Source organism: Mustela nigripes, chromosome 17 (genome assembly GCF_022355385.1).
Source record: "Mustela nigripes isolate SB6536 chromosome 17, MUSNIG.SB6536, whole genome shotgun sequence".
Lineage (NCBI taxonomy): Eukaryota > Metazoa > Chordata > Mammalia > Carnivora > Mustelidae > Mustela > Mustela nigripes.
The window spans coordinates 42,182,332-42,206,312 of NC_081573.1; the positions used below are offsets into that span (position 1 = coordinate 42,182,332).

Sequence of the window (23,981 nt, forward strand, 5' to 3'; positions counted from 1 at the left end):
AGGGAGCCAGCTCTGGGCCTGGTTTCAGTTCCGCCTTCTTCCCTTGGTGCCAGGGGAAACAGAGCCGGGGCAGCAGGAGGCCCAGAAGTACACAATGTTTTATTGAAAAAAGTCAGGCTCCAGCTGGCCAGTTCCATTCGGCTTGGCTTGGTGGGGGACCCTGCCCACAGGAGCCTGAGCCAGGTCTTCCTGCAGGTGGGCAGGGCCAGACCCCCCCTCCCCTGTTGCCCTTCCTCTCCTCTCTGATGGTGACATCCAAACAATAAATATGCAATAAATAGCGTTCCTGGGCAGGCTGCCTTCCAATCCCATGTGAGCCCCCCTCCCCCTAAGTCTTCTCCAGCCAGGACAGCCCTCCTGGGGTGCTGGATGGGGAAGTCCCCAGACCTCTCAGGGTCCTGCAGAACTTCGGATCCATCGGCATTATCAGCCCACTCCTGGGCTTCCACAGAGACCTAGCAGAGCTGGGTCCAGGACAGGGCCAGGCAAAGCAGGGCTGCTGGATAGGTGCTAGGAGGGGGCTATTATCCTGGACACCTTCACTCCAAGCCACAAGTGTCTAGCCGGCTCAGGAGTAGATGGTGATCACTTCACGGCCGCCGCCACGCACCAGCAGCACACGCTCGAGGCCCTCGGTCAGCACCTCCAGGAACTCCATGTCTGTAGGGCATCAGGTCAAGGAGGCAGCACCGGCACCAAGGGGCACCCAGGGAAGTTTGGCCTATTAATCAGAGCTGGGGTAACCTCGCACTCCCCGCGGGCATCTAAGGAGAAGAGCTCCTGGCCTGACCTCAAGTGTTGTCTACCTCCCCACTGCTTCCCTCTCCACAAGAGGATACAGTTCTCATCACCTTCGCTGTTCTTGGGTGGGCCAGGCATGTTCAGTAGAACCAGGCGGGCATCGTGGGAGCGCGTGACAATGACTTCGTTGAGCTTTACGGCAGTGTGCATGCGACGCACGTTGGACTGGTCCCTGTAGGAGATGCAGCTGATCACAGGCCCCAACCCTGGTCCACCAAAAACCTTCTCCGACCCAAGCACACCTCCGCTCCCAGACTCCTCTATGGTGGGGTCCATTTTTGCTACACTCACGGCTTAATATGCACCAGCTCCCGGAAATTGTCAGGGGCATGGCTAGGGTCCCAGGACTCAGCCGCCATGTACTTGTCCCGCGTCCATGTCATCTGGATTTTGTCAGCACCAGTGCCAGACTCATCCTCCTCGTCTGAGTACAGGCTCTCCAGCCGCAGGGCTGAGTGTCGGTCCTTGACCAGCTGGGCCTGAGGAAAGTCAGCCTTGGTGCCACAGGAAAAGGGCGGCCTGGCTGGCCCAACATGAGCACTGGGCCTCCGGGAAATGGGTACTGACTCAGGTGAGGTTAGGTGGGGTGAGTCATTCCAATTCCCCAAACCAATGGGGTCTCCGAAGCCTGACCTACCACCCGCGCCCCTGCCCCAAACAAGAGAGCCACCAACTTCTCGCTCCCGCTCCGTCTTCGTCAGCCGCATCTGCCGCAGCATCTGGGAGCGCTGTTCCATCATCAGTGTCCGCTCATAGGTGTATGCAGAGATATCGCTGTTGTGCTGGAGAGAGAGAATGGGCCACAAGGAATGGGCTGCATGCGGCAGGGCAGCCATGGGGCCACAGGGGCAGGTGACTCACCATCTCTACCACCTCTACCTCCGCCTCAAGGCGCAGATGGTACAGGAAGATGGCCAGATCCTTCTTCATCTGGATGCTGTTGTCGTCCATCTGGGCCACAGTGAAGATGCGCATTCGGCACTTCCTCCACACCTGGGCCCCAGGAGCAGGTAGGCGCTTTAGCCACAAGCCACCCCACCAAGGGCCCAGCCCTGCCCGCCTGCCTCCACCCCGCCGGCCCACCTTGTGCTGGCGTAGCAGGAAAGGCAAAAGCATGAGCATGCCCCCGTCGTGCACGATCCACCAAATGTCAATGTGGCCCTCCAGGTAGCGCTCATGGTTGCTGGGGTAGAAGGCGATGTTCTTGGGGACGAGTAGGGCCAGGTGGGCCGCCGTGGTGCAACGCACGGTGTCTGGGGAAGAAGGCCACTGCTGAAGGCCAGCCTGTGGCCCTCGGGCCTCCACCCTTACTTGATCCCCAGCCCCTCTCCCACAGCCCAGGACCTGCCCCGTCACGCACCGATAAAGGTCTTCCAGGCACGCGGGTCCTCGCTCTGTCGCCAGCCGTAGGGCCAGCCCAGTACCACAGAGTTGTGCCTCATGCCGCCCAGGCCACAAGACTGGATGAGGTGGGCCAGCCCCTCTCGAACCTTGCTGGCTACGACCACCTGGCAGAAGCCCTTCACCTTCTCAATCTCCATCATGTTCTTGATTGTCTGTAGGGAAGACACCAGGGGCGGAAGACAAGGCCATTAGTGTTCCCTCTGGTGGGCTCCCTCTCCACAGAGTGTCCCAGGGGTGAGGGTCAGGGAGGAGAAGGGGATAAGCCGCCCACCCAGAGGCCATATTTTCAAGGTGGGACAGCGATTCCCCCTTGCCTCAGCTCTCGGGGCAGCAGTGCTGGCCACCTGGCTGGCCAGGATTAGTCCCCTTCTCCTAGGAGTTAGCAGGAGCCCAGACACCTCCAGTCTGGTGCAGCACCCTGCCCCCTACAGCAGGCACCTGTTCAGCTGCCTGAGCCTCGCCATAGCTCTCCAAGAAGCTGCCCTGGATGACAGAACCGACGATGGTCAGGCCCTTGCCGGCCTTCAGCTGGGAGGCGAAAGTGAGGAGCCGCGGGTACTTCACGTGAAGGTCCTCGTCCAGCTTCAGCAGCACCAGCAGCTGAGGCCTGCAGGGCCCAGGTGGACAGCCTGAGACCTGGGCCACAGGTTTCCAGGGAGCCCCTCTTCCTCCTTTCTCAGCTCACAGGCCCCCACAGGTTTGAGAAGCAAGAATCCAGGGGCACTTGACAACCCTGGGACAGGGAACATGGACTTGGGAGGGAGAGCCAGCACCTCTTGACCTCCCACCCTCCCAACAGCCCGAGGACCTAGAGTGGCTCTTGCCAGCCCGGGTATGAACTCACCGCCAGTTCTTGGTGTGGGGAGGCCCCTCCTCTAGCCGCAACAGTGCATAGCGGGCAGCACTCAGGGAGAGGCCTCGGATCCCGTCACCCCACTCCTTTTCAGCCCTGCGGAGACCACCATGCACTGGTGAGCCCCTGGGCCCACCCGCGGGATTCCGTCCATGTGTATGTGAGCCAGTCCCAGTCACAGAATCCCGGCCCCACACCCACGGTGGCTAGTAATAGATGGCTCAGCTCCCTCAAACCCGACAGACAGACCACCCCACCTGCCCTGACCAGGTGGCAGCCCGCGCTTACCCTTGGTATTCGATGTACTTGTAGATCATGCCCGCAATAAGCATGGCCACCAGGGCGTAGTACCAGGAGGAGACAAACATAAGGGCCAGGCAGAGGCTCATGCCCAGGAAGGACAGCGCCCTGGGGCAGAGTGGGTAAGGACCAGAATCAGGGAGATCAGTAGGGTCCCCAGCCAACCCTCCAACACCCCAATCTCTTACCAGAGCAACGCTACCCAGGAAACTCAAACTCCATCCTGGGCGGGGCTCCCCTCTTCCCCCACAATTCTTGTGTCAGAGGACTTGGATGATGGGTCCGGCTGGGGCTTACCAGTGATAGTACTTGAACCGGGGCCGCCAGTTGGGTGTCCTTAAGAGGGTCTGCACGGCACAGGCCAGGTTCACAAACAGGTAACACATCAGAAAGAACCTGCAGCACAGGGAATGGTTGGTGCAGAGCAGCCTCCTCGGCAGCCAGAGGCCTGACGTACCTGCCTTTCCTCAGGCTGGGCCTGGCTGAGGAACCGGGAGTGTGTGGTGGCCCCGCCCTGTGTAGTCAGGTCTCCTCAGCCACAGGGCCTGAGGCAGAAGGGCCCAGTGGCAGTAGGGGTGTCCACAGAGTCAGCTCTCAGAGGACCAGCAAGTGTCTACAGGCAGATGAGGTGGGAAGGGGGCTCCAGGGAGGGGAGCAGTGGAAAAGGATGGCGCTAAGGAGCGCTCAGTGTCAGGAGAGGACAGACAATACTCAGGTACTCAGGCTGCTGGCCAGGTGACCAGTTGGATGAAAGGCTATTGTGAATGTGGAGAGGAGAACCTCCAGGGAATATGAAAGGGCCATTTTGCATACAATGAAGTAGGGACCTGTGGGGACTCCGGTGGGTGTGGGTGGGTGTGGGAGGCTGGGACGTGGGAGCCCTCCAGCTGAGGAGCACAGGGCTGAGGGAAAGGAGCGCCCACTTCCACCTTCAGCTGGCAGAAAAAGGAATAGCAGACAAGAAGCCAGGACAACTTACTAGAAAAGGCATACCAGGGGGTAGAAACCCCTAGAACGGAGAAGTGGTCAGTCCCTTTGGAGCTGCAGGGAAGAACCACCTGATAAAGGCTGATACACCCTTTGGCCTGGGCAGTGGGGGGTCACCATCTGATGAAGATGGCAAGAACGGTTGTAGGTGCACACGCAGGCACACGCGGAGCTGGGCAGCAGAGCCGCCAGCAGAGCTGGGGGCAGTGAGAGAGAGCGATTCTGGCAGGCCTGGCTTTGGCTAGGGGGCTGTTTCAGGGGGAAAGGAGGACCTGTCACGCCAAAGGCTGAGTCGGGCGGTGAGGGGTAGGTCTGTGGTAACCAAACAAGCACGGGCGGTGGAACGAGATGCTTGAAGAGAAGCAGAGTAGCCACTGGCAGAGGGGCACATGGTGACCACAGGAGCTCCGGCTCAGGGACCCCTGGAAAGTGCCACATGCTGACCAACTTCTACACAGCACCGGGGGCCTCAAATGTCCAGCTGACTCCAGAACTTTAAAAGCAAACAACTTTGAAAACAGATGGGTGGGGCAGTGGTGACTTCATCAAGGCACTCGGCATTCAGTGCATGCCCTATTGGGTGCGGAGGGCTCTGGCTGCCTGCTCTGGGAGTCTCCCACAGAGAAGTGTGGGACCTGCTGGTCTCTAAGATCCTGTGTAAGTGGTGGGCTCACTCTGGAACCGTCTCCATGCAGAGGCAGGCTGATCTCGACCATGCACACTTCTCCCCACACAGCCTGACCCCGCTCCCAGCTGGACCCTCAACAGCGGACAGGGTTACACAGGAAGGTGCTGGGGGCCCCTAGATGACAGGTGCTGAGGGTACAGACTCCTTTCCCAAGACCATTCCCCTGCCCTCCCCTGGCCCCCAGCTCACATGGATAGAATGGGGGCCACCATGTCAAGCGAGGCGATGAGGATGCCCAGCTCGGCAATGAGTGCCGTCAGGAGGAGTGCCCACGTTGGTTCACCGTTTGCTTTTCCATGGCCAAATACCTGCAGGCACCAGGGTCAGTGGGGTCAGCAAGGGAAGAAGCTGGTTCCTCACCCCCATGCCACACCCTGGGCCACAAGCCACAGCCCGGCCTCCATCATTCCCAAGGCTCTCTTCCGGGGCTTGGGTCATACCCACACCTGCCCTGACAGGTACCACAAGCTTCTCCGCCCTCCCATCTCTCCAGGACACTCTGCTGTAAATGAGCCATAGAAAGGCCATGAGGATTCTGGGCCCAAGTAGCTCTGCCAGCAGCAGGGCAGGGCTGGGCCAGGGCAGCTCTCAGCAACTTCTCACAGATGGCTACACAGCCCCAGGGCCACGAGAGGCCCCAGCATGATGCAGGGCATCCATACCCCTACCTCTCTCCCCTGCCAGTGTGAGTGGCCAGGGGCACGCAGGCTGTGGGGGGTGGGTCAGATGGGCTCACCCTGAGGAAGGGAATGATGTTGTCCTTGGCAATGGCCTGCAACAGGCGCGGTGCCCCTGTGAGGCTTTGCAGGCCGGCACCACACGTTGAGAAGAAGGAGCCGATGACGATGACCCAGGGCGAAGGCCAGGCCAGTGTGCCCACCACCAGGTTCCTGCTGACGCCGTCGCCGTACCTGCAGGGGCCAGGCTCAGGCCATGCTCCATGCAAGGAGCCCCCAAACCCTGCTGGGGGGGCTGCCCAGAGTGAAAGATGTCAGCAGTCAGGAAGGCTGGCTACGGTGGGCAGAGTTCCGGCCCCTCAGCAGAGAAGACTAGTTCCTTAGGCCCTGTCCTTTCCCTCAGCCCAGTCCTGGTCCTAAAACCACCATCCTCTCAGAAGAAGAAGTCCTGGTGGGGCCGGACTCACCTGGTGGCACAGACCACCACTGGCAACCAGCAGCCTGAGGACATGTGTGGGACCACGTGTACGAGGGGAGCTGGTGTCAGGGCAGGCAAAAGCTGAGCCCCCTGCCACAGGGAGGGGCCCGGCTCACTCACTTGTCCCGGAGTACCACACCCTCGATGCAGGCGCCAAAGAGAACCACACTGCTGAAGTCTGCGGCCGTGTCAAGGAAAGCGAGGCCTCCGCTGGCTCTGCCGCCCCCCTGGGTCCCCACACAGAACCCACACTCCCCTCACCCCAGCCTGAGGCAGCAGGCAGCTGGGACAACCCCAGTTGAGGGTCTCGTGTCACCCATCGCGCGCACGCATGTGAAGAATGAGGTGTGTATGTGTCCACGCGTGTGTGGTGCGTGTGTGCTGGCCAGCTGGTGACTTATGTGCAGATGAGGGCCTCCCGCCCCTCTCCCCACCCACCCGTGGCCTGGGAAAGGATACACACAAGGGAGGTTGTAACAATGGCTAGAATGGTCCCCACAGGGATGGACTTCTGGGCATCACGGAGGTCCCCGGAACGGTTTGAGCCAGCCATAATGCCTCCAAAAACAACAGGACACCCTCAGGGGCTCCCCAGGAGTGAGGGCAGGGCCGGGTGGGCGGGCGAGAGGTACTCACCTGTTACGGAGGGAAAGAAGATGCCAACCAGCACGGTGAAGGATGTGGCGATGTCAGCCACCACGTACAGGGGCAGGCTCTCCTTGAAGCCGAGGGCATCTGTGGAAGGCAGCCCATGCTTCTCCACAACCTCGCCCTTTTCCAGGTAGGCGCTCCACAAGTTTTCTGTGGGGGCAGCGGCATCAGGACTGTGGCCCTGCTTACTTCCCAGGGGCAGTTTGAGGCAGCCCAGTCAGAAGCTGCAGCTGTAAGGGGCTCTGGGGTTTCGGGATGTTGGCGGGCGGCGGGGGGGCAGCATTGGCCACAGGGAAGGAGCTGTCTTGACAGAAGGCTGACAGGCAAAGGTGGCTGAACCACCATTGACCAGAGCCTCGCCACTGCCTGCCTCCTTCACAGAAGCCCTTTATAGCTCCTGTGAGAATCACAGGCAGCATCAGAGGCGGGTGGCTGAGGAGAGAGGGGCTGCCAGAACTTTCTGGGGGCTGCTGCATGCCTGGGATACTGGCCAAACTGGCTCTTTTCACCCAAAACCTAGCTGCCAGGAACAAGGCTGAGAGGACACCGCTGGGCCGGGAAGGCAGCCAGACATGCCCCCCATTCCTGAGCTGGCCACACAAGGACAGCTCTGTGCTCCAGTCCCCTTCCGCACTCGCTCCCTGCCTCCTACTCTGCCCGTGTGTCAGAAGCAGGAGGATGGGAGGGAGGACGCACGCACCCTGGAGCACACCGGCAGCTGCACCGGGGATGCCAGGGATCTCGGTCACATTGTTGACCAGGAAGTAAGGGTCACAGGAATCAGTGGTAAGGTTGGGGCTGTGGCAGAAGAGGTTCCATAGCTGGGTGGCCACTGTCTCATTGTTCATTGTGGTTGTCTTGGCACACACGTCAAACTGGTCCCGGGACAGGGTCCTGTTGCCCAGCATGCACACTCTGTGGGGAAGGATAGGAGGGGCAGAAGCATCAGCACCTGCTCAGCTGGAGGCCCAGTGTGTTCCCATCCTCCAGTCTCTGGGACTTAAAGGCCACGTCCTTGGGAGGGATGTCAGGGCGATGCGTGGAGGTATTCCCAGGTTACTTACGGAAACACAGGAGGGTCAAAAATTGACTTGATGCCCCCGGCATAGATGGACAGGATGGAGATGATCACACAGGCCAGGAAGAGTGAAGCAAATTTGTTCACATACTTAACACCAACAAACACCACCAGGGTCATGAAGGTCAGAAAAATGGTCCCATACACCCGCATATTGTTCAAGGTAGCACTTGATGTATCGTGGGTGCCTGTTGGGTAAAAAATGGCAGCCGGCGGAGCAATGTACGTCTGAAACAAGACGGATAAAGAAAGTTCAATCTTCCTTTTTGGAAAGTGAATTCTGTCACTTTGGTTTTCTTTTTAAAAGAATATTTAGACAAAGACAGTCATAAAAGACCATATATTTTATGATCCCATTACATGAAATATCCAGAATGGGTAAATCCGATTAAAGACAGAAAGTAAATTAATGGCTGCTTAGGGCTGGGGGGAATGGGGAACAAGACTACCAACAAGAATGGGATTTCTTCTTGGGGGGATGAAAATGTTCTAAAATTGACTGTCGTTGATGGTTGCACAACTCTGTGAATATACTAGAAACCATTAACTTGTATACTTAAAATGGGCAGAGAACTGCATTGTATGTGAATGATACCTTAATAAAGTTGTAATTTTTTTAAGATTTATTCAGACACAGGAGTCAACCTGAATAGCTAAAGAGCCAACAAATAAAATTATGATAGTACTGGATTATGAGCCAAAGAATAAATACCCAGGAGTCTGTAGTGATACAAATACATGGTTAAATAAATAAATCAACGGGGAAGAGGACACATTCCGCTTACAGAAGAAATCCAAATAGTAAATGCAGGAATGCGGGAAATGGAAAATAAAAAACAACCCCTCTCCCCAACCCGAGAAGATGCAGGAGCAGAGCCCTATTACAGGCAAAGGAGCTGGAGGTGGGGATAGTGAGGCAGTTCCTCTAAACATCTCCTATTGTCTGAATCCCCAGGGACGTGTACTCTGTGCTCCCCACAACCCCTCCATCTCTGCTCCACCAGCTGGGGCAGTTCAGTGGGGAGGAGGAAGCTGAGTCAGAGTGCACCTGGGGCTCATGGAGGGGGCACATGTCCGGTGGCTGTTCATCCTTTTAGGGACAAGGATAACATGGATCTGAAGGGCCTTGGCACAGAGCCCTGGGGAGAGACAGGCACAGAGCCTACACAAGCCCAGGAGGTAGGCTCTGCATGATCACCGAGATCACAGAGTTAAACGCAACAGTTTACAGACCACCTGCTATGGCTGAAATGGTGCCTAGGTAGATGGAACACTCAGGGTCAAGGTGAAGGCAGCCAGGCCCCTCCCCTGCCTGGCCAAAACTGGCAAGGGCTTGAAGGGGAGACTGGGTGAGCAAAGATCCTTCTCCCTTGAGAAGGCCCTCCACATAGTAAGCCCCAGCCCCTGGCCAGAGGTGATGGGAGCATGAGCAGCCTGGCTTAGGGAAAAGGGACTAGTTGGACAAGAGCAGAATTGGCCAGGGCTTAGCCTAACTCACCAGCAAGATCTCAATGGCACCTAGGATGTACATGGCGGCTGCAAATGTTGTTCCCAGGTAGAAGCACAGGCCCACAGCGCCTCCAAATTCTGGCCCCAGCGAGCGGGAAATCATGAAATAGGAGCCCCCAGCTACAAAAGAGAGTCAAGTCTGGTTCTTCTGCAAGGGGTTCCCCCTGCAGGACAAGCCCTCACAACCACCCAGGGTGACAGGGAATGTTTTTCCCACTTACAGATAAGCAGAGGGTCAGGAGGCTTGCCCAAGGCTGTACAGTTCATAAGTGGCTGGGCTGGGGCTGAACCCTTTCCCACAGGACTCCAACATTCAGCATGGGCCAGTGAAATTCAGACACACAGCTTTGCTAGAGCAGCTCTGATCCACAGCAGTGCCCATGCAGCCCGCTGTCCCCCAACCCCCTGCACTCAGGCCAGTCCTCACAGCCTCCTCTAGCCAGGGCTGTCCTATCTCAGCATGCTCACCCCTCACAAGGGCTGTGTCTGTTAGTCAGACCCCTCCAGACCAAGGCAAGGGCTTGGTCCAGTTTTTTTGTCCCCAGGTTCCAGCACAGGGCTGGCCACCAGGCTAACTCTCCTGCCTTGAGACTGTGCTTCTGTCAGAGCCTAATACCCCTGGCAACACTGACGGAGTCAAAACTGGGCCCCTGGGGCTAGTGAGGGTGCAGGGGACAAGAGTGACTCCATGTTTCTTGTTCAATCTGCTCCTAATAAAATGCCTCTGGTGAAAAATCTGGGAATAGGGCTCCAAAGACTTTTAAAAAGTAAATCCTTTCCAGGGCTCTAATCCTATCTCTAGGATCCTCTCCTAAGGGAGCTATCAAGGGCCTGAACAGAGATCTGTGTGCAATGCTGTTCATGACAACGTTTACAATGGTGAGGAACCAGAACTCGAGAGCAGAATAATCACATAAATTAGGTAATATCTTATTGATCCTGTTTAAATAACCAAATAAACTGTTTCTAACTCGGGATGATGGGATTATGGGTACTTTCAATTTTCCTTTCTGTATTTTTCTTCACTTCCAAACCTTCTTATGGTAATCATCATATATTGCCTCCCTGCCCCGCTTTACTTTTGTACTAATACTAATAAAGCTGTTATTTTTTTTAAAATATTTTATTTATTTATCAGAGAGAGAGAGGGAGAGAACGAGCACAGGCAGACAGAATGGCAGACAGAGGCAGAGGGAGAAGCAGGCTCCCTGCTGAGCAAGGAGCCCGATGTGGGACTCGATCCCAGGACGCTGGGATCATGACCTGAACCAAAGGCAGCTGCTTAACCAACTGAGACACCCAGGCGTCCCATAAAGCTGTTATTTAAAAACAAAAATCCGGGCGCCTGGGTGGCTCAGTTGGCTGGACGACTGCCTTCGGCTCAGGTCATGATCCTGGAGTCCCAGGATCGAGTCCCACATCAGGCTCCCAGCTCCATGGGAAGTCTGCTTCTCCCTCTGACCTTCTCCTCACTCATGTTCTCTCTCACTGTCTCTCTTTCAAATAAATAAATAAAATCTTAAAAAAAAAAAAATTAAAAAAAAAAATAAAAAAAAATAAAAACAAAAATCCACACAGGGGTGCGGGGGAGAAAAAAAAGTCCAGAGACAGAACCCAACTTGAATAGTTAAAGAGCCAAAGTGGAACAGTTTGAACAATAAGATAAATAGTGATAGCACTGGATTATGATCCAAAGAATAACATAAATATCCGGAAATCTACGTTAGTATAAAAACTGTTTGAATAAATAAACAGGGTCTCTGAGAGCGAAGTCCAATTTCATCACCTGTCGTGAAAATGAAAACCCTCTACCTTGTCTATCTTATAATCCATAGTGTCTAGACTCTTTGGTGTGGGCCACCCTGTAGGTCCCATCATCTTGTCAGCCTGGGTACCCTTTTTTTAAAAACTATTTTGGGGGCGCCTGGGTGGCTCAGTGGGTTAAAGCCTCTGCCTTTGGCTCAGGTCATGATCCCAGGGTCCTGGGATCGAGCCCCACATCGGGCTCTCTGCTCAGCGGGGAGCCTGCTTCCTCCTCTCTCTGACTGCTTCTCTGCCTACTTATAATCTGTCTGTCAAATAAATAAATAAAATCTTTAAAAAAAAATAACTACTTTTAGACTAAACAAACAGAACATAAAACATAACAACAATCTCAAAATCCCTCAAGCAAGGGTGCTCCCAGAGATTAAGACCTCACCAGACAACGGCCTGGGGGGAAGGAGGGCATGGGAACGAGTTTCTGGACCCCTTCCTCCCACCAGGCCTGGGGTGGTGCGTACCCACCTGGAACCACACCATTGGTGGCGATGGCGCTCATGGAGATGGCCGTCAGCAGGGTCTGTGGGAAGGAGGCCTAGGTGAGCAGCTCAGAGGGGTGGGCTCCGTGCGGTGCCTGCGGCCCCTACCCCTGCGAGGATACTCACACAGCAGCAGCAGATGAGCACTATGAGGAGGGCCTGCAACACACCGGCCGTGCCCACCATCCAGGTCAGCCGCAGGAACAGGATAACCCCGAAGATATTTTGCAGACAGGGCAGGTACACCCCCATGAGGGTGCCCATGCTGGGTGCCTGTGGAGCAGGAGGGGAGGAGGGGAACACGGAACATCAAAGGGGCCCAGAGGGAGCACGGAAGGCCAGCTCCCGGTCACTCAGAAGACTCCTTATCCCCGGGGTGTTCTCTCAGAACGGTAGGTTGGAATCCCGAGTGCAGTCCTGGGAAGCACAGGGGGTTGGTGTGACAGCTAGGTTATCTATGCTGACTTCCACATATGAAGACAGTTTGGGACTAGAAAAGTATAAAGCCTGATTTTTTTTCAAAACCCCACATGTGAGCTTTTGAGCCTCACTTCCCTCTCAAGGTGTGGCCCCCTTCCCTTCCTCTCTTCAGTTAAACTTCTAGAAAGAAAGATCTGTCTTGGACGCCCAACTTCTCACCCAGCAGACCCCATGTCATCCACGTTAGAGTCCAAGAAGTTGTCCCTGGGACTTCCTCTGCTAACCCCCAACTCCAGTCCTGGGGGATACCAAGGGCTGCCTCGTCTATCTCTCAAGCTGCCCTGAGATCAGGCTACCTTCCCTTGGCCTAGTCCCCTGAACCTGGGGTACCACACCTGTGGCACCTGGGTGGCACCCCAATGTGCCTGTCAACCTCTCCACATTCCAGCCCACTCGGCTGCCAGAGCAGGTCTCTGAAAACCAAGCCCAAACTCATAGTCCATGCTGAAAACTCTCTGCATTGTCCATCCTGTAATTCAGTGTGGGCCAGATTCCCTGGTTTGGGCCACCACATGAGCCCCGTCACCTTCTCTGACAGCTTCAGCCCCTGATGACACTGGTCCCGCATAGCCTCTGAACCAGGACATGTGCTGGGCTCTGCTGGGAAGGGTCAGCCCTGTCTCACTGCCTGGCTAACTCCTCTTCAGTTGAACCTTCAGGTGCTTAACGGTTGCCTCTTCCAGGAAGTTCTCCTGGGTTGCCTTAGGTTGAGTTGCATCCCCTCAACACATCTGATATACATGGTAACTGTTCACTCAAATGTCTCATGGCTACACTGGGTTATAGTCGGTTTGCTCACATTTCTATCACCAGTAGACCCTACAGGTACCCAAAAGGTGACCCTGAGCCCAGTGAGTAGTGCCTTGAAAGGCCCCTGGGATAACCTGTTGGGAAAATCCTGCAGAAACAATAGAAACTCAAGCTGAAGGACAGGTGAGGAAGGTCCAGTGGACAAATCCAGACAGAATTTCTCAACTCTTTAAGGGCAGAGTAGGGGTCATCCAGGAGGTCAGGGCAGAGGCTGAAATAAGAGGCAAGGCTAGCACCTTCCTGAAAGGTTCCTTTTGAGTGCAGCCTAGGGCAATAGGGCCATAAGAGCTTTCACAAGAGCCCCAGCAAAGCCTGCTGCCCTGGAGCTGGGGTGTCAGAGAGAACCATGTGGCCACAGGAACTCTACTGAAGGGTCCAGGTCTGGGGCAAAATCTATGTGCAGCCTAAAAGGGCCTCAGAAGGGCCTGGAAAGGCCAGAGTATGAACAAATGGTCCCTCAAACTGTAGGTGATAAGCACATCTCATCTGGGTTCTGAACCCTTCATAGAGGGCCTGGACCACTCACTGGATGGTGGCAGCTCCCAGCCCCACCTCCATTCTAAGCTGAGTCACTCTGGGGAAAGGGCAGTGTGGGAAAGGGCAGGGCCGGAAATGCTTTCTGCATCCCCAAATAACCTCTGGCAGCCTCCGAAGGTCATTTGGCCAGAGGCAGAGCAGCTGCCACGGAGAGGCTGTCTTGGGTCTGGTTGGAGGCCCACCCTTCCTGCTTTAAGTCTCCTTTCCTGAGGGCCCTGCTCAGACCCGTCCTGGGTAAGGATCACAGCTCAGTGGTTACAACTCCCTAGATTCCTGCTGACCCACTGCAGACTGGACCAACCTTCTCCTTCCTCCATGGAAAAGCCACTGAAACTGAGACACGCTGCCAAGCTCTCACATCCCAACCCTAGAGCCGAGTGAGCTGGGCAGGTAAGCTGAGGCTGGATCCCAGCATCCTGACAAGGCTCCTCATAGGCTAGGGGACCCTGACCCTTCACTAACACAGACTTCCATCTGACACTCTTGTTGAGATGTGCCCTAGTCTTTCTCAGGGACCTTTTAACTTCCAACCATCAGGTCCCTGGATTCAGCCAGAAGGAAAAGGGAGGAAGCTCTTATCAAGGATCCTACCACCTGCTGCAAGCAACACTCTTAGAGGCTGACACACCCCTGCAGGACTGAATAGGGAGAGCTACAGATACCCAGGCTTCTCTGCCATGGGTGGTCCAGAAAGTGCCAGCAAAATCTAAATCACAACCAGCAGGATAGAGAGGGGGTCAGGTCTGAGTGACCTCAAGACCTTAGCTGCCCTCTCTGAAGGGGGGGCTGGTTTGCCTCCTGGAGGAGCAAGGTGAGGGGTGCACAACAGTCCTGTGTACCCTCTCCTTGGGCCACCCCAGGGAGGCCCAAATTTCACAAGCAGGTCTGAGGCTGCGTCCCCAGTTTATCATAACCAGGAACAACTTCTATTAGTGCTGACCTCCAGCAAGAATACTACAGCTAGTGCCAAACATAAAATTTATTTATTTATTTATTTTAAAAAAATGTCCTTTATTTGAGAAAGTCGGGGAGAGCATGTGTGCATGCCTGTGCATGAGAGTAAGGGCTGGAGCAGAGGGAGACAAGGACTCCACGCAGAGCCCGGAGCACGACACAGGGCTCAATCCCAAAGGCCAGAGATCATGACCTGAGCTGAAATCAAGAGTCAGACACTTAACCAACTGAGCCACCCAGACAGCCCTCAAGCTTCTTTTAAATCACAGCTGCTTCCTAAACCTCAGGGAGTCAGGTGGAGACTCAGGTGGAGAGGGAGGGCTCCTTGCCTTCAAACTGAAAATATGGAATAAAAACCCAAACTTCACTTAAACTGAGCCCCATCCTATAGGGCAGCTGAGCAAGGATGTGTAAACTCATCCGGAGTGGAGAGGATGGCTGGAGGGCCAGAGGCCTGGATAGTGACGAGGGATGGGGACAGGAGAGGGAGAAGTAAGCTCCAAGAGACAGTGTTATGTTCCAAACATGCCCCTAACTTTGGCACCTGAGGAACAAAGGGGCTGTTGGAGAGGTCTGCCAATGGAAGCAACACAGTGAGGGGCAGGTTTTGGTCACTTGATTACATCGCCCCAATGTACAACCAGGTTCCTGATTCCTACCCTTAACCATCCTGACGGAATGCCAGGGCTCTGGCCCTCTATAGTCATCTATCACACAGTAAACCCACAAATCTGTCTTCTCGTGTACGCATTCATCTTGTCTAGCTCAGTGACCTCAGACGAGTCACTTCATGCCTCTGACACTTAGTTTCCTTGTCCGTAAAATGAGGATGAAAGTAGCACCTGTTTTATACCTTTGTTGTGAAGATGGCAGGCAAGTACCCAAGCCCACTGCTTAGCATGACGCCTGGTACACAGAGAAGGCAGAGAAAAGGCAGCCATCACTCTCACTATCGTTCCTGGGGTCTTCTTGGCCCTCTGCCCCCATCAGAGGCTCCTCTTCAGGCCACCACTTAAAGCTTTCTTGAGCCCAAGGCACTCAGTGCTCTTGATCCATGCTCACCGTACCTGCTACCCACACCCCCTGGGATGCTCACAGTTGCCAATTCCATGGTGTTGAGTCTGTCTGTCCTCCTAGGACTGGCCCCCCTACTGCCCCGACCAGCTTACCTTGGCTGCTCTCCGGCGGGCGCCCTCCCCACTCTCAGCTTCCTCATGCTCCTTGGCACCCTGTGTGAGGTTGGTGTAGCTGACGAGCTTGCCCAGAAGAGATGATACCTTTGGGCGGATGTCCAGCTCCTCCTGTAAACAGAGCCACAGGGCAATCTGGCAATGGGCCCTGAAGGTGCCAGGCTACTCGTGTGTAGCCAGCAGCCTGGCTTCTGGCCCCTTGCCAAGCCCTCAAGCAGGTCTGGGCCTGATTCCACTTTTTGCCTGGGGAAGCCCAAGCCAGCCTACTGGACTGGTGTGCGCACCACACCCTAGCACGCGCCACTCAAAGGCCCAGTCCAATGACTGCTTCTCTCTGCCTTATCTTGGCTACAATCACTACCAGCCCATTTGGGAAAACTACCTGCCTCGGGTAAGGGCAGGGCAGGGCACAGCTGGCAGAAGAGTGAATGACACACTTCATCCTGAATGTTCTGCCTGTCTACTTCCCAGCCACGAGTGGCCCTCTGGTACTCACATCTGCCCACAATGCTCCCACAAAAAAAAAAAAAAAAAAAGCCATCCCAGCTAACCAAGGAAGTCAAAAGAGGATGTCTGGAACCAAGTTAAGTCTCTCTTATTTGCCCAGACCCTGAGCCTCTCAGATGGTCTTCTCCTCAGGCCCCAGGCTTTGTAACATACCTCAATCCCTAAGGTAGGATCCTGGCTCCCTAGCCCATCTTCAGGTGGAGCCAGATCAAAGCCTTTGCTGCAGAAACTTGCCATTTTTCCAGGTCAGGAGGCCTCCAGGGCTCAGGCTCCCCAACCCCCACTTGAGTCTAGGCCTTCCCTATTCCTGCGCCCTTCTCAGCACCACGCCTCTACCTGCCTGTTGCCCATTTAGTCTCTCCCTGTCTGTCATCTCCCTTCCAGCTCTACACACAAGGAGAAACTGGTTTGAAGTGAGAAGTGAAGATGCAGGTCTATTGGGGCATATGGAGGCTGACAAGGAGCCCATGAGATTCCACGGGGCAGCTGAATGTATGGGTCAGCGTTTAGAGGCCTAAACCATGCCTTAAATCCAGATCCAACTTCTGAGCTTGAGTCTGAAGAGGATAAAGTTCAAGTTCAGAGGCATAATATTGGGAATGTTTGCAGAGAGGTGTCCACTAAGCCTGCAGATGTGGAGACAGAAAGGAGATCCAGTAAGAAGGACCAGTACTCTATAAATATGAAGACAGAGTTAGAAGAGCCAACCAGGGAGAACAAGGAAGAGTTCACAGGAGATGGAAAAATGAGAAATCCTGTAAGTAAAGGGAAGAAAGGAAATCCCAAGATGAGAAATCCTGACAGGCGGTCATCTGGCAAGGGGCTACATAGAAATCAAAAGTACATACCCCTGGAGGTGATAATGGTGTAGGGGCTGTGAGTGGACTCTGGGAAAGCAGTTTCGGTTCAAAGGGCCAAGGGAAATAGGCAGAAAAGGGGAGACTTTAGGAGGAGCTGAGATATTAGGTGACACAACTGTCCAGACTGCCTGCTTAGCATAGGCTTGAGTCCTGGAGGGTCCCTGCACCACCCCCACCTGCCTGCCACACCTGTGGCCCAGAATGGCTGCTCAGCTACCTCAAACAGTGCCAGGTTCCTGTCGTAGTAGTCACTTCCTCTGGAAGCCTCCAAGGGACAAAGAAAAGGGCTGCTCTCTCTGTGGTTGCCATGTCCTATGGAGAGAGAGGGACAAAAATCTCAGTCAAGGTCTGTCTCTTGAGTCCCCAGCTTGCCTGCACCCCAGCCCTACAAGCCAGCCCACAAAACATATCTCTGTGGAGCATTTTAGTGGCCAGTGTACCAGGCTGGGCCTGTTTCCCATCATATTTTGCCGTGAAGAGCCAAAATTAACAGAGTGACCTACGACTAAAAGCCAGCGAAACACTTCCTCCAAGGCAGCTATGTGAAGGGTCCAGACACACTAGCTCAACCACGTGTTAAGGCCGAGGGGCGGAGCCTGATGGGAGGGGCGTGGCCAAGTCCTGGCCAGCCCTCCGACCGTCCCAGAGCCCAGTCCCCCCACCCTCAACCCCGACTCCCATTTTCCAGGTCCACCTGGAATACCCAGCATGCTGGGCGCTGAGGGCTCAGCGTCCTCAGGGCCCGAATGGGCGCTGCCCTCCAGGTAGATGAAGCCACACAGGGTGCCTTCAGCGGCCATGGCCAGCAGGCCGCCTGCTCGCTATCCCACCATGCACTGGGCGGGGGCGTCCTGGAGGGCAGCCCAGGGCATGCTGGGAGGAGGCAAAAGGACTGTCCAGACGGCGGAAGTGGTGCAAGGAGCCACGTAGGGTCGCCTAAGAAAACCCTAGGAGAAAGCCGGGCCAGGTGGGTGGTGGACTGAGCAGGGATTATAAACGGAAGCCTGTTGGTCTCCCTTCTAGGTCCCAGCAACTTGCCGCAGAGCGAGGCTGATACCAGCCTTCACCCAGCATCCCGCTTCCAAGCTCGAAGTAAACCTCGCGGAAAGGAAGAGGGAAGACCCTTTTTAAAATAAGCCCGCCTCGACCCGAAGCTCAGCTGATTTTTCTGGTTGTTCAGCATTCAAATTCTCCCATTTCCCAGACTTTATCCTTTTTCTGTCTCTGTGAGTTACATTCCCAGTTTTCCATCGAGTAGGCAGAGGACACCAAGTACGCTTTTTCTAGTCGTTAGGTGCTTTTGTCCCCCTCTAGACAGTATGGCAGCTGCGGCGGTGGCTGGAGGCCTCATAGCAAATGGAAAGCTGTCATCTTGGGTTACAAAAGCCATGTTGGTGTTGGATGGCAATAACCGTGGCAGTGGGGTTGGCCTGGTATCCATTGATGTAGGTGGCAACAGAATTGTCATCACCGACCCACTAGTGGTGTCCCAGCCATGCACTGGCCAGGCCTGGTTTTGTGAGTTATGTGCCAACCCTCCCTGGTTCAATAACCCCCCTTCATTTCTCTTGTCTGCAGCTAAAAATGCTGAATGATGCTTCTTCCATCTGAAACATTCTCTTGCCATCGGCGTAAGATTTAACTTGCCTTCTCTGAGCTGACAACATTCAGTAGTAGGTGCTGCACTGTGGATTCTTTATTGTCCAGAGACGGACAGGTAAAGTGTGCTGATGAAAATTTGGGGGCAGTCAGCTCTTTGTTCCCCCAGCATGTGAAGGGGATGTATCACCTCACGTAGGAACCTGAACTATCTAAGTGAGACAAGCAGCGCAGTCCCACGAGCTACACAATTGTATGTAGGTCGTGCCAACAGCACAGTGGACAAAGAAAGCAAGCAAGAGTTCAGGACAGCCCACTGGGTCATGTTAAAGCCTCATGGGGTCATTTAGCTCCTCAGACACTCTATGAAATTTGCTGTACCCTTGATACTTGTTCACAATCAGGATAAGGAGCTACAAGAAAAATCAGAAAACCCAGTAACACTGCTCATTCCATTAACAGCCCTTCAGTGAGAAGCCTCTGAAAAGTGAAAAGTGTGACCAAAAAATGTGTCTCTTCTGAGTAAGTCAGATGCTTCATTTTGTCAGAAAATGGCAGCTGTAGAGCGCATCTTCTTTCCCTTCCTGCCCTGGCTGCCAGGAATCTCCAAGCTAAAGTTACTCCTTAGGTACCGTCACCATCTGTCTCATCTCAGAGTCCTTACCCTCTTCCTCTTCATGGTTATGATCTTTCTGACTGTTCCAGTGCTTTGGGGAGACACTTTTGTTGCATTTATCTCTTCTGACCCTTTTGTGAAAGTAGGCTGGAAATAAATTATAAATTATGCTAAGCTCGTGCACTGCAGCCTGTCTCACCATTGTTGCCTATTTCTCTGAAGAGACAGCACTGGTATCCAGAAAATGCAGAGTTGAGCACATAGCAGTACCCTCTGCCAAATGCTTGTGAATAGTCCTCCTAAACCCACCTGGTCCTTTTCCCTCCAGCCATGACCCAGAGTGGCTGAGAGCCTATCCAAGGGTTGCCTTTAGTATTCATAGCAGCACTCCAATAGATATTATTTATTTCCTTTTACTAACAAGGAAAATAAGGCTCAGAGAGATTCAGAGACATGGTTACCCGGTGAGAGGAGTCAAATTTGGGTCCCAGGATCCACCAGAATCAGGTGGTAGCTAAGCTACAAGTTTCCTACTCCTACTCTTCTGGGCCCTGGTTCATCCCAAGATCCACCTCAGGATACAGGTAGCCTTTAACCAGAGAAGAGTGGCTGGGGTTTGCAGTTAGCCCAGGGTGCATATACTCAAACAGTTCTTGGCGCTCACATGGCTGGCAGCCTGGCTTGGATTCCAGACCCTCCCTCTGTGTGACCCAGGGCAACCTCCTTACCCTTTCTATCCTGCTTTAGTTTCCTCTTCTATGAAGTAGAGATAGTAACACCCACTCTTGCAACGACCCAGATGCATCAGAAAAGGAACAATCTGGCGCCAGACACCCTGCAGTCATTCCTTGGATTTCCCCAAAGATTTGTTTAAGGACAGCTCCCAAGGAACTGTGGGAAGGTGGGGAAACCTTAGCAGTGCCTGGATGTCTGTACTGCCCTCAGCTATTCCAGAAATTCCAGGGCAGGTCTGGACACGCCTGCCAGGCCAAAGCTACTCAGATACCAACCTGAGACCCCCAATGAACCAGGGCATGGCGTAGTCCTGGGGACTTCCTGTGAGGTCCACATAACTGTGTGTTCCTGCCAACAGCTATGAACACACCAGCTACAAGTGGGGATCCAGGTGAGAGTCCTCATCCCTGTGCTCACAGGGATCTGCCAGGGGTACCCCTCTAGAACCTTCCTACCCCCTGCCCACAAGCCATAGTGAGGTGGATGAGAGGCCCATTTACACCCCTTGGAGCTTAAGTATGAGCCTTGAGAGAGTCAGGTACCAGGTTGGAGTGGCGCCATGAGATGGACCTGAGGCTGTTTTTGTGCTCCCTGACCTTTTGCAGTCCCTACCAAGAAGGTTCATAATCACTCACCAGGGCGCAGAGTGTCCCCCATACTGCAGACACAGCCAAGTTCTGGCTGAAAAGGAGCAAGAGGAGAAGGAGGGGGACTAGTGGGAGGAGCTGGCTCAGCTTGGAGGGACCTGGCAGGAATCAGCCAATGTGGCTCCAGGTCCCCCCAGTCACCCTGGGACGCCAGGGCGGGGCCAGAGGCTTGGCTCAGCTCTGCTTGCCCACTGGTCCAGGCTGATCTGGGGATGCAGCCCCGCCCAGCCTCTGTAGGAAAAGAACGTCCCAGGGCTAACCAGGAATCAGGGGACACTGGCTCTTGCTGACCACTGGAATAAGGCTAGGGGCAGGGGTGGAGGTGGAGTGTGTGCATGCACACAGCTGTAAACCTTCATGTCTAGCGGCCCACTCCACTGTCCTGTGCCATCTCCACACACAGCTGTCAGGTTGATACAACGTCACACTTGCACAAGAACATATATATGCTGCTATTTGCACAGACATGCTTTCTAAGAGAGTCCTGGCAAGGAAAGCCCCTCACCCCCAGGGATTCCTAGGGTGGAAGATGGAGAAAGGGGCTTGGGAGAGGCAGGAACCTGGAAGAACAGAAGCGGGACCACCTTTAGGCCCAATTCTAACACCTAGGTTTAAGGTTAGGGCACTGGAGTTTCTAAGCCTGGGTTTGAATGCCTTGGGGCAGATTTAATAACTGCTCCACTCCTCAGTTCACTCCTTCCTAAGCGTGAGTAACAGGACCTATCCCCTGGGCAAAATTGGGAGGATTAAACGAGTTAATTCATGTGCAGCCGCGAGACAAGCCTGGTTCTGCGGGAGTGCTTCACAGATGCCCAGGGGACCTCCAGCTCTGAGGTGGAATCAGCTGGAGTGCACTCACAGGCAGTTACCCCTAGACTCCCTCAGGCAGGCACAACCTTCTTTGCTGGCTCTGGGCCTGAGTCGCTGAAGCGCAAATGGGTAGGCGAGGCGAGAGGAGGCTGGGAGAGGTTCACAGAAGGTCTTGGGAGTGGGGTCCGGGTTGCGGCTGTGCTCCCAGGCGGGAAGGGCCAGAGATGGGTGCTCCGCGCTATTCTCGATCCGGGCGGCCCCGCCGGCCTGGCTTCCTTCGTCGGCCACGTCTGCAGCTCCCGCCCGCGGCCCGCAAGGGAGGAGCTGGGATGGGGAGGGCGGCCCAGCCGCGGGCGCCGGGGGGCCCAGAAAAGTAGTGTCTGCGTGCGCGGAGCGAGAGAGGTGGCGGAGGGGCAGACTAAGAAAAGTTGGGCCCCCATCGACGTGTGCTCGCACGGTTCGGGGGTCTCTGCGAGCGCCAGCCACGCGTGGCCCGCTCCCCTGCCCCCCCACCAAAGCCCCCACCGGGAGCGCCCTCACCGTCCGAGTCCTCCCGCTCCGCGCGCTCCCCGTAGTCCACCCAACTGAGACCCTCGAGGTTGTCATAGTCGCCGCGCCTCGGCCCGTCCACCGGCACCACGGTGAAGTGAGGCATGGCGCGCGCTCGGCCCCGCCGCCCCGGCTGCCTGCCGGGCTGCCCCGCTGCCCCGGGCCGCCGCGCCCCGCCCGCTCGCATTCCTCCCCGCTGCGCTCACTTCCTCCGCCCGCCCCCCGGGCCGCCCCTCAGGGGCGGGGGAGCAGGAGGGGCTCGGGTCAGCTCCTCCCCGAGGGGGGCCTAGGCAAAGCGACACCCACCCCCCAACCCCAGCAGTGCCACTAAGCAGCTCTACGCCCTGCAGAGAGCCCAATTCCTGTGTGACCTTGGTTGAGGGACCGCCCTCTCTGAGCCTTAGATGTGATTCTTGTAAAATGGGGAAATGCGCTCCAAGAGATGGGGCTCGGGGTGCACGGGCTTCTGAGCAGAGGACAGTTCTGTTTCTCAGGAAAGAGTAGGCAGGTTCGGAACAGGACCGCACAGGCCATCCCAGCCCTACCCTGGGCCTCCCAACATTCCTGGGTATCCCCACCCCAATCCCATCATCTTCCTCTCCCCCTTCTCTTCCATGTCTCTGTAAACCGAACCCGAAAAGATGCCGTCCCTACACTGTGCCCCTCATGGCAGTTTCTCCCTGTTGGAGGAGGCTGGAGATTTCATGCCCCTTCCCCAAAGGCTGCTGCCTCTTTGGCGGGAAGGATACCTATGCCCCTCCGCCGCCCCATTGACCCCTTTGGGACACTACATTGGGTTCTTATAGTCAAGTTCTTTTATCTTAATTTTCTCTTTTACTGTTTACCTCCTGGGGGTTCCTTTACCAAATTGTTTACTTCTTTGCTCTTAACTTTTTTCTTTCACTTTCTACCCCACTGCTTCAGATAACTTATCCATGTTGGCTTTCCTTTAACATCGTTATCTTTCTAGGCTATCCTTTCAGTTATTTCTCGAACAGAAAACCCCAGAGCCCAGAGACTGACTTGTCTCCTTTTTCCTCCCCCTCTCTCTTGTGGCTCAGAGAGAGCTTTAGAACATCAGAGAAGAATCAGTGGTGTCTCTCTGACTGCTGCCTCCTCTGGGCTTCAGCTCTGGGGTGGAATGAGGAATCAGTGTCCCTGGGTCCTGCAGGGGGTCCTCCAAGCTGACCACCACTTTGGCCCTTACCCCAAAGTCATCCATCTAGAGCCTGTCGACTCGACCTCCTGTCCTTCACGCCACCTTCAGCTGTCCATGGTGGCAGCCTTCCTATGGACTCCCTGTTCTCTCCCAGTGCTCACGGTAGAACCATCTCTTCTGAAGGGAAAGCACGTGCTCCTCTCTCTTCCCTTAGCCCACAGGGCCCTGTTTCATCTGGCCCCTCCAACCTCCCCAGCCTCAGTCTTCTGACCTCTTTCACTTCCCTAAACTCAGAGCCTGACTGCACTGCACATTACCTGCTCTTTGCTCAGACAGAATGCCTTTCTACCCCCTGCCCCCACTCTTGCTAGCCAAACTCCCTGGTATTGGGGAGGTCTCACCCTGGAGTACCACCTTCTCCCCAGAAGACATCTCTGACTCACATGCGTCCACCCCACCTCACCCTCCTCTGGATTGGGTTCTTCTTAGGCACTTGCCCTTCCCAGTACCCTCTGCAAGGACACAAATGTTACTGGGGATCTTTGATTAACATTTTTCATGCCCACTAGGCTGTGGCCTTCAGGACCCTTTTGGTCTTGTCACCTTGGTATTCTTAGTCCCTCTCCCCAACACATCTTTTGAATAAAAAATGAACAGGTCCCTGCTCTTCCTGTCTTCCCTAATGCTCTGCAAATGTTTCTATACACCCTAACATGCAGCCTCTCCTCAGGGGTGGGGTCAGGTATTGTGTGAGAAGATAGGCCACTGTAGCCCAACTGACAACCTTGGACTCTAAGGGACT

General features: G+C 55.0%; 1 protein-coding gene across 1 annotated transcript; it reads right to left on the reverse strand.

Moving 5' to 3' along the window:
- Nucleotides 1-79: 79 nt before the first annotated feature.
- SLC12A4 (solute carrier family 12 member 4) lies at nucleotides 80-22,182 on the reverse strand. The gene is made up of 24 exons (XM_059382709.1): nucleotides 22,012-22,182; nucleotides 17,282-17,376; nucleotides 15,677-15,808; nucleotides 11,853-11,999; nucleotides 11,713-11,767; nucleotides 9,416-9,546; nucleotides 7,904-8,145; nucleotides 7,540-7,754; nucleotides 6,825-6,989; nucleotides 6,648-6,746; nucleotides 6,309-6,366; nucleotides 5,770-5,944; nucleotides 5,223-5,341; nucleotides 3,656-3,754; nucleotides 3,347-3,466; nucleotides 3,050-3,154; nucleotides 2,644-2,812; nucleotides 2,162-2,357; nucleotides 1,885-2,054; nucleotides 1,663-1,794; nucleotides 1,476-1,583; nucleotides 1,093-1,280; nucleotides 840-973; nucleotides 80-660 (listed from the first exon to the last, which is right to left on the reverse strand). The coding sequence occupies exons 1-24, from the start codon at nucleotides 22,124-22,126 to the stop codon at nucleotides 569-571; spliced, it is 3,261 nt and encodes a 1,086-aa protein (XP_059238692.1). The 5' UTR covers nucleotides 22,127-22,182; the 3' UTR covers nucleotides 80-568.
- Nucleotides 22,183-23,981: the final 1,799 nt, after the last annotated feature.